Source organism: Glycine max, chromosome 18 (genome assembly GCF_000004515.6).
Source record: "Glycine max cultivar Williams 82 chromosome 18, Glycine_max_v4.0, whole genome shotgun sequence".
Taxonomy (NCBI): domain Eukaryota; kingdom Viridiplantae; phylum Streptophyta; class Magnoliopsida; order Fabales; family Fabaceae; genus Glycine; species Glycine max.
Window position 1 is genome coordinate 51257400 of NC_038254.2, and position 13847 is coordinate 51271246.

The following is a 13847-nucleotide window of genomic DNA, read 5'->3' on the forward strand; positions in this document are numbered from 1 at the left end:
TATAAGTATATATTAAAAATTAAGTTATTTGTGTTTAGATATACATGTTAAAAAAATGCAATTCTGATGGTTAATATACTTTGAGTCAATTTGCTCTATCTTCTGATATAGCAGTGGAGCTACTTTGGGTTGTTTTGATCAATCTTTTGATATTGCTATTGCTACTGCATTTGCTGTTGAGCTTTTGGGTGCAATTCTTGCTATTGAAATTGCTTTTGACAAGGGTTGGAATAGGCTCTGGCTGGAATGCAATTCAAGGCTGGTTGTGAATGCCTTTAATTCTTCTTCTTTTGAAGGCCCTTGGAAGCTCTCAAATAGGTGGCCTAACTTTTTGTCTTGGGGAATTTACATAAATAGGGTAGGCTATCTAACTTAGGGGTGGATAAGCGGGCCGGCCCGTCCCGCATAAGGTCCGCTCGCATAAGCCCGCATTGACAGCGGACCGGGTTAATCCGCCTCGCTTCTTACACGGATCAAATAAATTGGTCCGCCCCCGCCCCGTGGACCCTGCGGGTCAAACGGACCGGTGGTCTGCAGGCCTAGTTTTAAAAAAAAATTAATTTTAATAAAAATACAATATAATCAAATTAAGTTCAATACAAATGTAAATAAAATATCAATAATTAGTCAATTACATCAATAAAATAAATAATGTCTTAACAAAAGAAAATCCAAGCAATAAATCTAAAATATGAAATTTAAACATCTTCAACAACAAATGATTCTATATTTGAAGTAGCTTGAGCCTTCTCCATGTGAGTCGCGTTTTGTTTTCCTTGTGCGCGTGCGTGATTACGTGGTGGAGAAAAACCGTGAGGAGAAAAAATATTCTTAGCCTGCTACAACGATAACTGCTAAATATGATGTGAGCTATTTTTTATAATAAAAATATATTGAAATATCTTTAAAAATATTTATTTAACAATTATTTTTAGCTTAAATGATAAGAATTAATATTTTTATTATTTATGACTTACAGATATGAAAATGATAGATTAAAAGAAAAAGAAAAAAAGATCGAGAAAATATCAAAAAGGAAGATTTTTAGCATGTTATTACTTATCTTTTTTATCTTAATCTTTTATTTTTCTTATCTTATCCTTTTTTATCTTTATCATCTTTTAATTTAAATATTTTATTTTTATCTTTAAATCTTTATCTTATTTAATATATTTCTTTATTTGTTATCTTAAAAGAAAAGTTTATAGTGGAAAAGAGAAAATCAAACCTAATATAATTAGGTCAGGGTCATACAAATCAAATCTAATACGAGCTGCGGGCAACCCGCGAATTCCGCGGACATAATCATGGACCGTTTAAAAAAATTTATCCGTAACCTGCGCGGACCACGGGCCCCGCGGGCCAGTCCATGGGCCTGGACCTGTTTATCCACCCCTAATCTAACTATACGTTTTCCTAATTTTCTGGTCATGGATATTGACTTAGTCCCGAATGTTTAATTTGTTTGTTTTCTCCTTTTGTTGTTTATAAATTTGGTGTGCTTCAGTTTTCTGGTTATGGGTATTGACTTTGTCTCCCATGTTTTTTTGTTTTCTCCTTTTCTTGTTTATAAATTCAAGAGATCTAAGTCAGGTAGGGTTCATGTAGGGTATCTTTCCTCAATATGAAAAAAACTGCTCAATTATGCATTCAATTTCAACCTTCCCGGAATATCCACCACCCTAATAATTTGTTAGATATGGCACACTAGCACGTTTATGGTTCATGTAGGGTATCCTTTCCTCAATATGAACAACACTTGGCTGAACGACTCGAAATTTTTTTTTGAAAATTTTTTTTGGAAGTAAATTTTAAATTAATATTCCAAAAGAGATAAAATGTGACAAATGTTAATTGAAAGTCGTATTATGTTATGATTTTTTTTTTCATTGAACTCAGAGAAAAATATCGTATACAATTCCTTTTTAAATAAGACTTTAAAGTCGTATATATATATATATATATATATATATATATATATATATATATATATATATATATATATATATATATATATATATTTTAAAGGAAATAAGTTTTTTTTTCAATACTTTTTGCACGTACATATGTTTACTTTAAAATTGTAAATAATTTTTTATTTTAATTATTTAATGAATTAATGTATCTTTTATTGTTTTTAGTTTTATTTAATATTTTTAATATTTAATATCTTTTATATTTTTTAAATGGTTTTATTTAATATTTTTTTATAATTTTATGTTTATTGTTTTATTTAATATTTTTTTATATTTAATATTTTCTATATTTTTTACTATTGTTAAAGATTATTATTTGTTTGTAAATTAAAAAATAATATAAAAGACTTACATTTAAATAAAATATTAAAATGTAGTACATATATTTTTTACTGTTGTTAAAGATTATTATTAATTTGTCCTTTATGTTTTATGTTTCATCCTTTGAAACAACTAATTACTCATCATATAAATAATGAAATGAATAAACTAATTTTAAATTAACTTAAAAAATATCATGGTGTAAAACCGAAAGATATAATCATAATAACTTTTCATATAAACATAAATGTGGGAGTAAGCACTTGAACGATAAAAATTAAAAATAAACATGTAGCACAAAGGCCCTGTATCCTACATTGCCTAATGAATTTTGGTTGTTTATATATCAACTTCCGTCTTTAAGAACTTCAGAGTGGCTAGTAGAAGTGGGGCTTGCATTACGGTCACTTACCATTTTTTAAAACCTTGCACTCATCCAACAATCTGTCTTTAATTTGAATCCTCATGCTTTGATATTGTTCAATTGTTTTGATTTTTTTTTTTGTTACTTTTGTTCTCTACTGCACAAAAAAGCAATGGAGGAATCATTTCTCTGCCACTCATTCACTGAACTTATGATAAATTAGACTTTGAATCCGTGGGTTGCAAGGGTTTTATTAAATTATATATATATATATATATATATATATATATATATATATAATTTGATATTTATTTATATAAATAAACTATTTTTTAAATATTTAGTATTAAAATTTATTTTGTGAAATATATAATACTAATGCATGTCTTCTATTTTATATGATAATAATAATAATAATGTCCTAAACAATTTTAATATATATTATTTTACAGTATATAATATTATAAATATTTTTAGTTATTTTGTGAAATATATACTATAATGTACCTTGTTTTTTAAGAAAATAAAATTAAGCAAAGTAAAATATTATTTAATTTACTATTAATGTGAAAATTATTATTTAAAATACTATCAAAATTATATAATTAGGATTAGTACATTTAAATTACTATGGATGAATTTAATTAAAAATTATATTTTACAAATAAGTTAACTTAGAGTTTAGATTTATTTATACATAAAATTCAATCATAGAATACATTCAAATATATATAACGGTTTGTAGTTTATCTTGTTTAATATAATTTAATAGTATTTTAATACATATAATTTTTAAATTTTATTGATATTCATTATATAACTTCAATGTGATATTAAAATAATAAAAAATATGTAACTTTTTTCATTGAAAAAAAGTTATTTTAAAAAACATAATTTAAAATTGAAAAATATTGTTAACTTTATCATATGGTAAATTTTATAACATATATTTTTACATATAACTATTTTTATATAATAGTGAAGTCAATAATATTTATTATTTAATTATTATATTTATAACTTTTTTTTTAAAATTAGTTTATAAAATGAAATTTACAATAAAAATAATATAAAATTCTTATATTTACATTAACTATTAATCTTCTATCATTAATATACATTTATGTAATAAATAAGTTCTGATTTAAACAATTAACATTGAATATAACTATTAATGGTTATATTTTTAAATATATATATATATATATATCTAACTTTTATTTTTTTTATTTTCTTATTATATTATATTATTTTATAACTTTAAATTCATGAATTTAATTTATTATTTTTCCAAAATATACTTTAAAGTAATTAATTATAAAAATAAATAATTTTCTTCATAAATAGTAATATTAAATAAGTGTAAAGTTTTACATTTATTTTATTTAATAATTTTCTTTCATATTAGTTTAATATATAAAATTAAATATTACAAATAATTTAAATTATTATTAATGTGAGAAATGATTGATTTTATTAAAATATATTAATGACGATTGATCAATGTTACTTTAAATTAATATAATGATCCAAAAATTGGAATGTTTTTCTTCTTTCAAATCACTAACTTTGCTGACCCTATTGAGGTGACAACTTGGTATTGAGAAGTTGAATTTTTTTTTACATAAAATTTAATCTTAAAATTCATTCATGTATGTATAATAGTTTCCTATTAACCTTGTTTAAAATAATTCAATAATATTTTAATACATGTAGCCATTAAATCTTATTGGTATTCATTATGTAACTTCAATGTGGTATTTAAATAATAAAAATATAATTAATTTTTTTTATCATTGAACAAAAAGTTATTTAGAAAACATAATTTAAAATTAAAAAATATTGTTAAATTTATCATTCAATAAATTTTGTAACATATATTTTTACATATAGCTATTTTTATATAAAAGTGAAGCAAAAATATTTATTATTTAATTAATACATTTATATTTTTTTAAAAATAGTTTATAAAATAAAATTTATTATAAAAATAATGTAAAAGTTGTTGTATTTATATTAACTATTAGTATTCTATCATTAATTTATATTTATCTAATTAGTTCTAATTTAAATATTTAACATTGAATATAACTATTAATAATTTTATTTTTAAATATATATATATATATATATATATCTAATTTTTATATATTTTTTTTATTTTCATATTATATTATAACTTTAAAGTCATGAATTTAATTTATTATTTTTTCAGAAATATATTTCAAAGTAATTAATTATAAAAATAAATAAATTTGTGCATAGATAGTAATATTAAATTAGTGTAAAATTTTACATTTATTTTATTTAATAATTTTTTCTAAATTAAATAGTATAAATAATTTAAATTATGATTAAATTGAGAAATTATTGATTTTGTTAAAATATATCAACTGGTATTGATCACGATCATGAGTGTGACGGTAGATTAATACACTAACATAAAACGTATCATGCTCTCTTTCTTCTACATCACTAGCTTTGCTGATGTGACAAGTTGATATTGAAAGCTTAACTTTTATATATCATAAATTGAAATAGATAAATAAATTTGAGTTTATATTGTAAAGTTATTTAAACAATAAATTTTTACTGTAATTGTTTTTATAAAAAAAGAGATAAAAGGAGAGTAGAAAAAAAATGTTTAATAAGATATGTGGGTGTGTGTTCCATCACATGATCTATTTCTTATCTCTTGTATAAAATTTGCATTGATATGTAAATATGCAATGGACTAGCAACATTACTAAATACATTCGTGTACGATATCCATATGTTAAAGCCGTAACCTATGGACTATCACACAACAGTTCTGCTACTGATTACCTTTGTGAGTGCAACCATTATTCTCATATTCATTCGGAGATTATTCAACCAAACCTCAGAATCAGAATATGCAAAGCTTCCACCAGGGCCTCGTCCATTTCCTATCATAGGAAACATCTTGGAACTTGGCACAAATCCACACATAGCACTCACCAAATTCTCAAAGATTTATGGACCTCTTATGACTTTTAAACTTGGCAGAATAACCACCATAGTTATCTCCTCTCCTCAAGTAGCCAAAGAAGTACTACTTGAAAATGGTCAAGTCCTTTCTAGCAGAACAATTCCACATTCAGTCCATGCACTTGACCATCACATATACTCTACTGTGTGGCTGCCACCATCAGCTCAATGGAGGAACCTTAGGCGAGTTTGTGCAACAAAAATATTCTCTCCACAATTGCTTGACTCCACTCAAATCCTTCGCCAACAAAAGGTTAAAGATTTATTGGATTTTGTGAAAGAACGATGCAAGAAAGGTGGGGTTGTGGATATTGGAGAGGTTGTCTTTACAACAATCCTTAATTCCATTTCAACCACTTTCTTCTCTATGGATTTGTCTGATTCTACATCTGAAAAGTCTCATGAGTTCATGAACATTATTCGAGGCATAATGGAAGAAATTGGAAGGCCTAATGTTGCAGACTTGTTTCCCATTCTTCGTCCACTTGACCCTCAACGTGTCCTTGCTAGGACGACCAATTATTTTAAGAGGTTGCTTAAGATTATCGATGAAATTATTGAAGAAAGAATGCCTTCAAGAGTTTCAAAATCCGACCACTCCAAGGTGTGCAAGGATGTATTGGATTCACTTCTTAACGATATTGAAGAAACGGGTTCTCTTTTGAGTCGCAATGAGATGTTACATTTATTTCTGGTTAGTATTTAGTTTTCCAATAGTTAGATTTTATAAATTATAATGCACATATTTTGCTAGCTTTTCAAAAACTTAATAATGATATTCTGTTGTCAATTTTATAATTATCAAGTACGTAACTACATTGATGGTTTAAAGATTCAATTCTGTTATAAAATTTTATGAATTAGGTATCTCTGTATATTTGAAATATCCATCAAATTAGTTGCTCAATGTATATTTAAACATCAATTTAGTCTAAATTAATACTTGTTATGTCTAGGATTTTTAAAGGAGTAATTTGATGCCCTTATACTTTTGGAGGACCAAGTTGTATATTTGTTCACTATTAATTGATATAATCAATTTTAAGTTTAACTTACTCACAAGAATCCAGCAAGTGATCCTATCACTATTAATTTATTTTTGCATGCATTTAATCTTTAATTTGCAACTTTTCCTAATACTATATATACATGTGTATTTCATTAAGTTTTGAGATAATATATTGTATTGGTAGGATTTACTTGTTGCTGGGGTTGACACAACATCAAGCACGGTTGAATGGATTATGGCAGAGTTGCTACGCAACCCAGATAAATTGGTAAAAGCAAGGAAAGAGTTATCTAAAGCAATTGGAAAAGATGTAACACTTGAAGAATCACAAATCTTAAAGTTGCCATTCTTACAAGCAGTGGTAAAGGAAACTCTTCGCTTGCATCCACCAGGTCCACTTTTAGTACCCCATAAGTGTGATGAAATGGTAAACATATCTGGCTTCAATGTGCCTAAAAATGCACAAATCTTGGTCAATGTGTGGGCCATGGGACGAGATCCAACCATTTGGGAGAATCCAACAATTTTTATGCCCGAAAGATTTTTGAAATGTGAGATTGATTTTAAAGGTCACGATTTTAAGCTCATACCCTTTGGAGCTGGTAAAAGGATATGCCCAGGATTGCCATTAGCTCACAGGACAATGCATTTAATAGTAGCATCCCTTGTACACAACTTTGAATGGAAGCTAGCTGATGGGTTAATTCCAGAACACATGAACATGGAGGAGCAATATGCGATAACATTAAAGAAGGTTCAGCCTCTTCGAGTTCAAGCTACTCCAATCAAACGCGATTAATTTTATATAATATTGTGTTTCAAATCACTGCAAGTCCTCTTATAGTTACTGTCATTTTGTTTTCCTCAGATAAGCATAACAGAATTCAAATATTTGTCACATTACTACACTTTGTTAGCCCTTATATGGACCTTACAACAAAACATTATTGTGCTTATAAATATGGGAAAACATATATTAGTTGTTTTCAAAATAAGTGATGTATTGTGACTATAACGCAATTGTCTCACCTTTGACACCACAACGGGTGTCACGACTCACGACTAACTCCATGTTTGGCTTTATCTTGCTTTTCTTTTAGTGACTCAGGGATTAAAAGTTGAAACTTCGAATCTTTCTTTTTCTCTTTGATTGAGTTTCCCCTTTCACCTCTTTAACTGAAAGTTTACAGAAGGAACCTACTGGTTCAAGTTCAATGTGTCTTACATAGCTAGCTTCATTCCACAAGTTTATGCCTGGCCTTAGCAGAACACTTAATAAATTATCCATGGAAACATAAGGTGGATTGGATGATCAAGGAAGAAATGGAGAAGGAAAGAGGGGCAAGGTCGCGTGTTCAATTTCCTCTCCTAACAAAACTAACACTTTAATTAACTAACATTTGTCATAAAAAAAAGACGACAAAACAGCTTTTGGCAGTAATTAAGTAACCATTTTGGCCAAAAACATGGATTGACAATTACAGAAATCGCATTTTCAGTTAATAGATTTGCAACACTAGTGATTATAAACTGCCATAAATTGCATTTCAGTTTGATAAATTCAACATCTATAAACAGCTAGAAATTGTATTTTCAATTTATTAAAAATATAGCATCATCAGGCTGCCAAAAAGTCATACATAGTAATAGGGAATTAATTGCCAGGAAATTAAGTCATATATAGTACTAGGAAATTAATTGCCAGGAAAATTATGTACACACAGCCTGATAGAAGGAACATGCAGTCATTATGTAGTGGTTGAAGGAAAGCTAGAAGGTTGAATATTGAATGCACAATAAGCAGTTTTTTTTTCTTCGTTTTTCTTCTTTGGTAAAATAAAAATTGTTTTTGATCTTTTTGATATTTTTTAATTATTTATAAATTATTAAATTTTGTGTTTGTTCTCTAGTAAATTTTTTACATTTATTATTAGTTCCTTTGAAAAAAAAATATTAATGACGAAAAATAAAATGATTATTTTATTAAGAATTCAATGAAAAAATAATTATCAAAAAATAAATATAAAATTCAGATATTTATTAAAAATCATAAATATTTTAACCTATTTAAAATAAATAAATCAAAGTAATTAGTTGATCAATGTATATTTAAACATCAATATAGCTTCTAGATATTGACACTTTTTATGTCCAAAGATATTTTTTGTGTACAATGATTGTTTTGAGGTTCCAACTAATTATAACCTCATCCATATTATCTTAAATCCCCACTAGGTTGACCCTAATGACTCTTGTGTCCAAGATATTCAAGTGATTAATTTGATGCCCTTATGTATACTTGCATATGACCAAATTACTAATGTATTTGATATTTTACTCATCGATTTTAAAATTAATATACTCACAGGAAATCATTGTTATACTATATTTAATTCCTCATATTTTTCTTTTACTCATTTTACTCCTTCATAAATTGTTTATGTGATGTTAATTTTTTTTATCTAAATTTCTTGTATTTTTAACGGTTATAAATTTTTTGGCGTCTTAGACTACAATAAATGTTTACTTTTGTAAATTTTTTTTGTTTCAAACAATCTGATTTTAGAGTTTTGATTTTTTTTAAACTTTTATGATAATTTTAATCTGTCACAAAATTTTCAAGCAAATTTTACTAACATGCCTTCACTTAACTGTTGAAATTAATGCTAAAGACTAAAAACAAAATGAAATAATTTATGAGGGACTAGAATAATACAAAAATTAGTAAAAGACTAAAAATAGAAATCAAGATAAAATGAAGGACTAAAAATAAATTTAATCTTATCTTTTAATTTCACCTTCTTATTTTTTTTTCATGCATTTAATCTTTAAGTTTCACATTTACTAGTACTATATATTTCATTGAGCTTTTAGATATATATTGTAAATTTGTAGGATTTAGTTGTTGCTGGCATTGACACAACATCATCAAGCACAATGGAATGGATTATAGCAAGAAGAGAGTTATCTTAGGGCATTGGCAAAGATTATTATTTATCTTTCATATTTTATGTTTGATTCTTTGAAGCGATGACTAACCACTAGTTGTGTATATAATGAGATGGACAAACCAATTTCAAATAAGCGTAAATAATGTTCATTATATAAAACTGAAGGACATAATCATAATAACTATCTATACAAATTAATATCATTTTCTTTTTAATTTTATGTTTCTATTTAATTTGAATTGTTCATTTTATGTTATTTTTATTTTAACAACTATTTTTATTACTAAACTATTTTTTCTTGTTAATATCAAAATAATTTTTAAAATAAAATTAATTAATATTACTTTACGAAATTATTAATTTACTTAATGATAATTGTAAAAATTAATTAATTTTGTTTTATAAATTATAAGTTAATATTTTTGTTTGTGTTAGTAATTTTTTAATATTTTTATTAAACGAATATATAGTATATTTTAATATTTTTATTTAAATTTAACTCTTTTTCATTATTTTTTTAATTTGAAAAACAAATAATAAACCTTAAAAATAGTAAAAAATATAGAAAATATTTTAAATAAAACAATATTCAAAAAATATAAAAATATTAAACAAACCCATATTAAAAAATATTAAATAAAAAAATAAACATACATTAATTCATTAAATAATAAAATATTTACAATTTTAAAATTAAAAATATACGTTAAAAAAAATTGAAGTCACAAATTATGTTACGATTTTAATAAAAAAAATTATTTCCTTCAAGAGTTTAAAGTTGTGCTAAAATAATTTTACGATGTTAAAATCGTATTAAAAAACTAATTGAAGTCGTGAAATATTTTCAATTTTAATATAAAAAATTTTAAGAAATAGAAGTGGTAACATATGTTCCAACTTTCAATTCAGAATTAATAACAAATTGGTACATATCCCAAGGAAGTTATTAAGTTTTTTAATTTTAAGGGATTTTGTTAATATATATCCTATTTTACCCTTTTTAAATGATTTATTTTCACAAAATTAATAAAACATACCAGAGAATTTTAACTAATCTATCATAGAAGTTTCTTTAGTCTAAAATTCATTGTTTGGATGTTGTTTTATGAAGAATTTAAATTTTTGAAATTTTAAAACCAAATTTCAAAGCCGAATTTTAAATATCTAAAAATGTTGAATTTTAGTTTTCTTCTAAAATGTTAGAAATTGAAATTCTGTGTATTTTCTTTATAATCTTCGTCCTCTTTTTCATTTAAGTTCCCGAAATTCCATTTTCGAACTTGCGACTCTTGCCTCACCGATGATCCTATTCTCTTTGCATTCATTTTCTTTCGATCTCACAATTTTTTATTTTTTTTATAAAACACAAAATTTTAAAAATAAAAGAATTTCAATTGAAATATTTGAAATTTTTAGAATTTAAAATTTTTCAAAATTTTAAATTCGCTCATCCAAACACACTCTTGATTAATTGTCATAAGTTTCTTCTCCCACATTTAAAGTTTCCAATGATCTTTCTCTCTCTTGAAATACAAAAAATTATGGTTATTTATTTTCCACTAAAAATTCTCAAATTTCTATTGGAGGGCCCTAAAAGCAATTGTGAAAAATAAAATATATGATGAAAAAAAGAAAAAATATGGAAATTATTATAAAAGTTTATTGTATAAATAACGTACGTTACTCTCATTTTTATAATTAATATTATTAATCATACACTAAATAATAATTTCTATACTTATTTTTCTCTTTATATATCTTTCCCTATCATATACTTGCACACGTTTTTTTTTTTCCTTTCTGGAAAGTCTTCATTAGAACACAATCACATGTTTATAACAGCGACAAGCAGATAAACGATGATCTTCTATTAATATATTTTTTAATTCAGTGGAAAACAAAAAGAAATGCAAAACAACCACGCAAGTGAACAATATATGAAAAAGACGGATTGTTAGAGAACTTCCACTTAAGTAACTCAAACATTAATTGCTATATTTAGTAATTTATAGTTTGCATACTTCTTTATAATGATTTATTATTATTTTTAGTTTAACTAATACAGTTATGTTTTCTCCAAACTGTAAATTTAAAAAGTTTTTAAATTAATCCCAGAATTAACCTTATTCTTTAATATTTTATCATTAATCTCGATTTCAATTTAACAAATTTTTATATCAATTGTTTAAAGAATAAATGCTTCATTATTTTTAGGTCCCATACTTGTATAGATAACTGTTATATGGAAATAAATTGGTGCACGTGAAAATTTTAAATTTAACCTCCAAAGAGTGCGTCAAATTGATTCTATTGTAAAATTTTAAAATTATTTTGTTATCAATGTTGAATTATTAATTTGATATTAAGTTATAAAATTTAAAAATCAATTTATCATTAAATTATTTGCAGGAGGAGTAGTCTGTAACATTTTTTATACATTCAAACATTAAAAGTTGAATTTTTCATTTTCTTGTTTGAGGACCAAAATGAGTATTTATTCATAAGCCTATATAGATTATATCCTCGCCATAAGGGTTGAAGCCGTAAGCTATGGACTACCTCACAACACTTCTGCTACTGATTAGCATAGTGAGTCGCAATGAGATGTTACACTTATTTATGGTTAGTATTTAATTTTCCAACAATTAAATCTTATAAATTACAATTTACTTGTTTTTCTAGCCATTCAAAAACATATTTATGATTTGTAATTTCATTTTGATAATTAGCAACAGTGATGGCTCAAAGTTTCAATTCTTGGTTCTGTTCTCTATGTTTTTTTAGTCTACTGGTTTTAGTGTTGGGTCAAGGGACTGCTGTTCTGCATCCCTTGCCTGATGCATGTGATTTGAGGTTACTTCTTATACCAATTACCAAGGAATAAAATTTTACCTTTTGCTGATGTAAAAAAGTATCAAATTTTATGAATCAAGCCCTATATTTGAAATAACCATCATTATATTTAAACATCAGTTTAGCTTCTTATAGTTTAGTAGCTAAGACCCAAATTTTGTTTTACATGATTTTAACTTTAATTTACTCGAAAAAAAAGCAAGTGATCCTTAGTACATACATGGATTTATATAAACTTTATCTCTCAATTTCACTTTCTTAATTTTTTTTTCATGAATTTAATATTTAATCTTCACCTTTTTTTCTTTCTGATATATGTACGTTTCATTGAGCTTTGAGATAAAATTCTATTACTAGGATTTATTTGTGGCCGGGATTGACACAACATCAAGCATTGTGGAGTGGATTGTGGCAGAACTATTACGCAACCCACATAAATTGGCAAAAGTAAGAACAGAGATATTTGAAGTGATTGGCAAAGATGGAACACTTGAAGAACAACACATCTTAAAGTTGCCATTTTTACGAGCAGTGGTGAAGGAAGCTCTTCGTTTGCACCCACCAGGTCCATTTTTAGTACCCCACAAGTGTGATGAAATTGTAAGCATATGTGGCTTCAAATTGCCTAAAAATGCACAAATCTTGGTCAATGTGTGGGCCATAGGAAGAGATCCAACCATTTGGGAGAATCCAGAAATGTTTATGCCTGAAAGATTTTTGGAGTGTGAGATTGATTTTAAAGGTCATGACTTTGAACTCATTCCTTTTGGGACAGGCAAAAGGATATGTCCTGGATTGCCATTAGCTCATAGGTCAATGCATTTAGTGGTGGCATCCCTTGTGCATAACTTTGAATGGAAGCTAGCTGACGGGTTAGTGCCAGAAAACGTGAACATGGAGGAGCAATATGGAATAAGCATAAAGAGGGTCCAATCCCTTCTAGTTGAAGCCATTTCAATCAAGCACGATTAGTTATATATTAGAGCAATGCTCCTGATTTGCAAGGATATGTATAATTATATATATATACTAGTATCTAACCCGTACATACGTACGAGACGTTTGATTTTTTATCTAGTAAGTATTGTAATTTTCGATTACATGATAGGAATAAAAAGAAATATAGCGATAAATGTATGCTACAAAAACAAAATCAAATATTTATAATAATATTGTACTTAAAAATACAAAATATTGGATATGTATTTATGAGATGTGAAAGTAGAATTAATGAAATGCAAATTGAATTTATTTAACTTTTATGGTGATTTTAATCTGTCACAAAATTTTCAAGCAAATTTTACTAACATGTCTCCATTTAACAGTTGAAATTAACGTTAGAGACTAAAAACAAAATGAAACAA

The 13847-nt window shown here is 25.8% G+C and overlaps 2 protein-coding genes across 2 annotated transcripts; both read left to right on the forward strand.

Moving 5' to 3' along the window:
* Nucleotides 1–5321: 5321 nt before the first annotated feature.
* Nucleotides 5322–7621, forward strand: LOC100809461 (cytochrome P450 76T24). The gene is made up of 2 exons (XM_041011882.1): nucleotides 5322–6364; nucleotides 6864–7621. The coding sequence occupies exons 1-2, from the start codon at nucleotides 5453–5455 to the stop codon at nucleotides 7476–7478; spliced, it is 1527 nt and encodes a 508-aa protein (XP_040867816.1). The 5' UTR covers nucleotides 5322–5452; the 3' UTR covers nucleotides 7479–7621.
* Nucleotides 7622–12126: 4505 nt separating this feature from the next.
* Nucleotides 12127–13626, forward strand: LOC106797192 (cytochrome P450 76T24). The gene is made up of 2 exons (XM_014771294.3): nucleotides 12127–12252; nucleotides 12841–13626. The coding sequence occupies exons 1-2, from the start codon at nucleotides 12181–12183 to the stop codon at nucleotides 13453–13455; spliced, it is 687 nt and encodes a 228-aa protein (XP_014626780.1). The 5' UTR covers nucleotides 12127–12180; the 3' UTR covers nucleotides 13456–13626.
* Nucleotides 13627–13847: the final 221 nt, after the last annotated feature.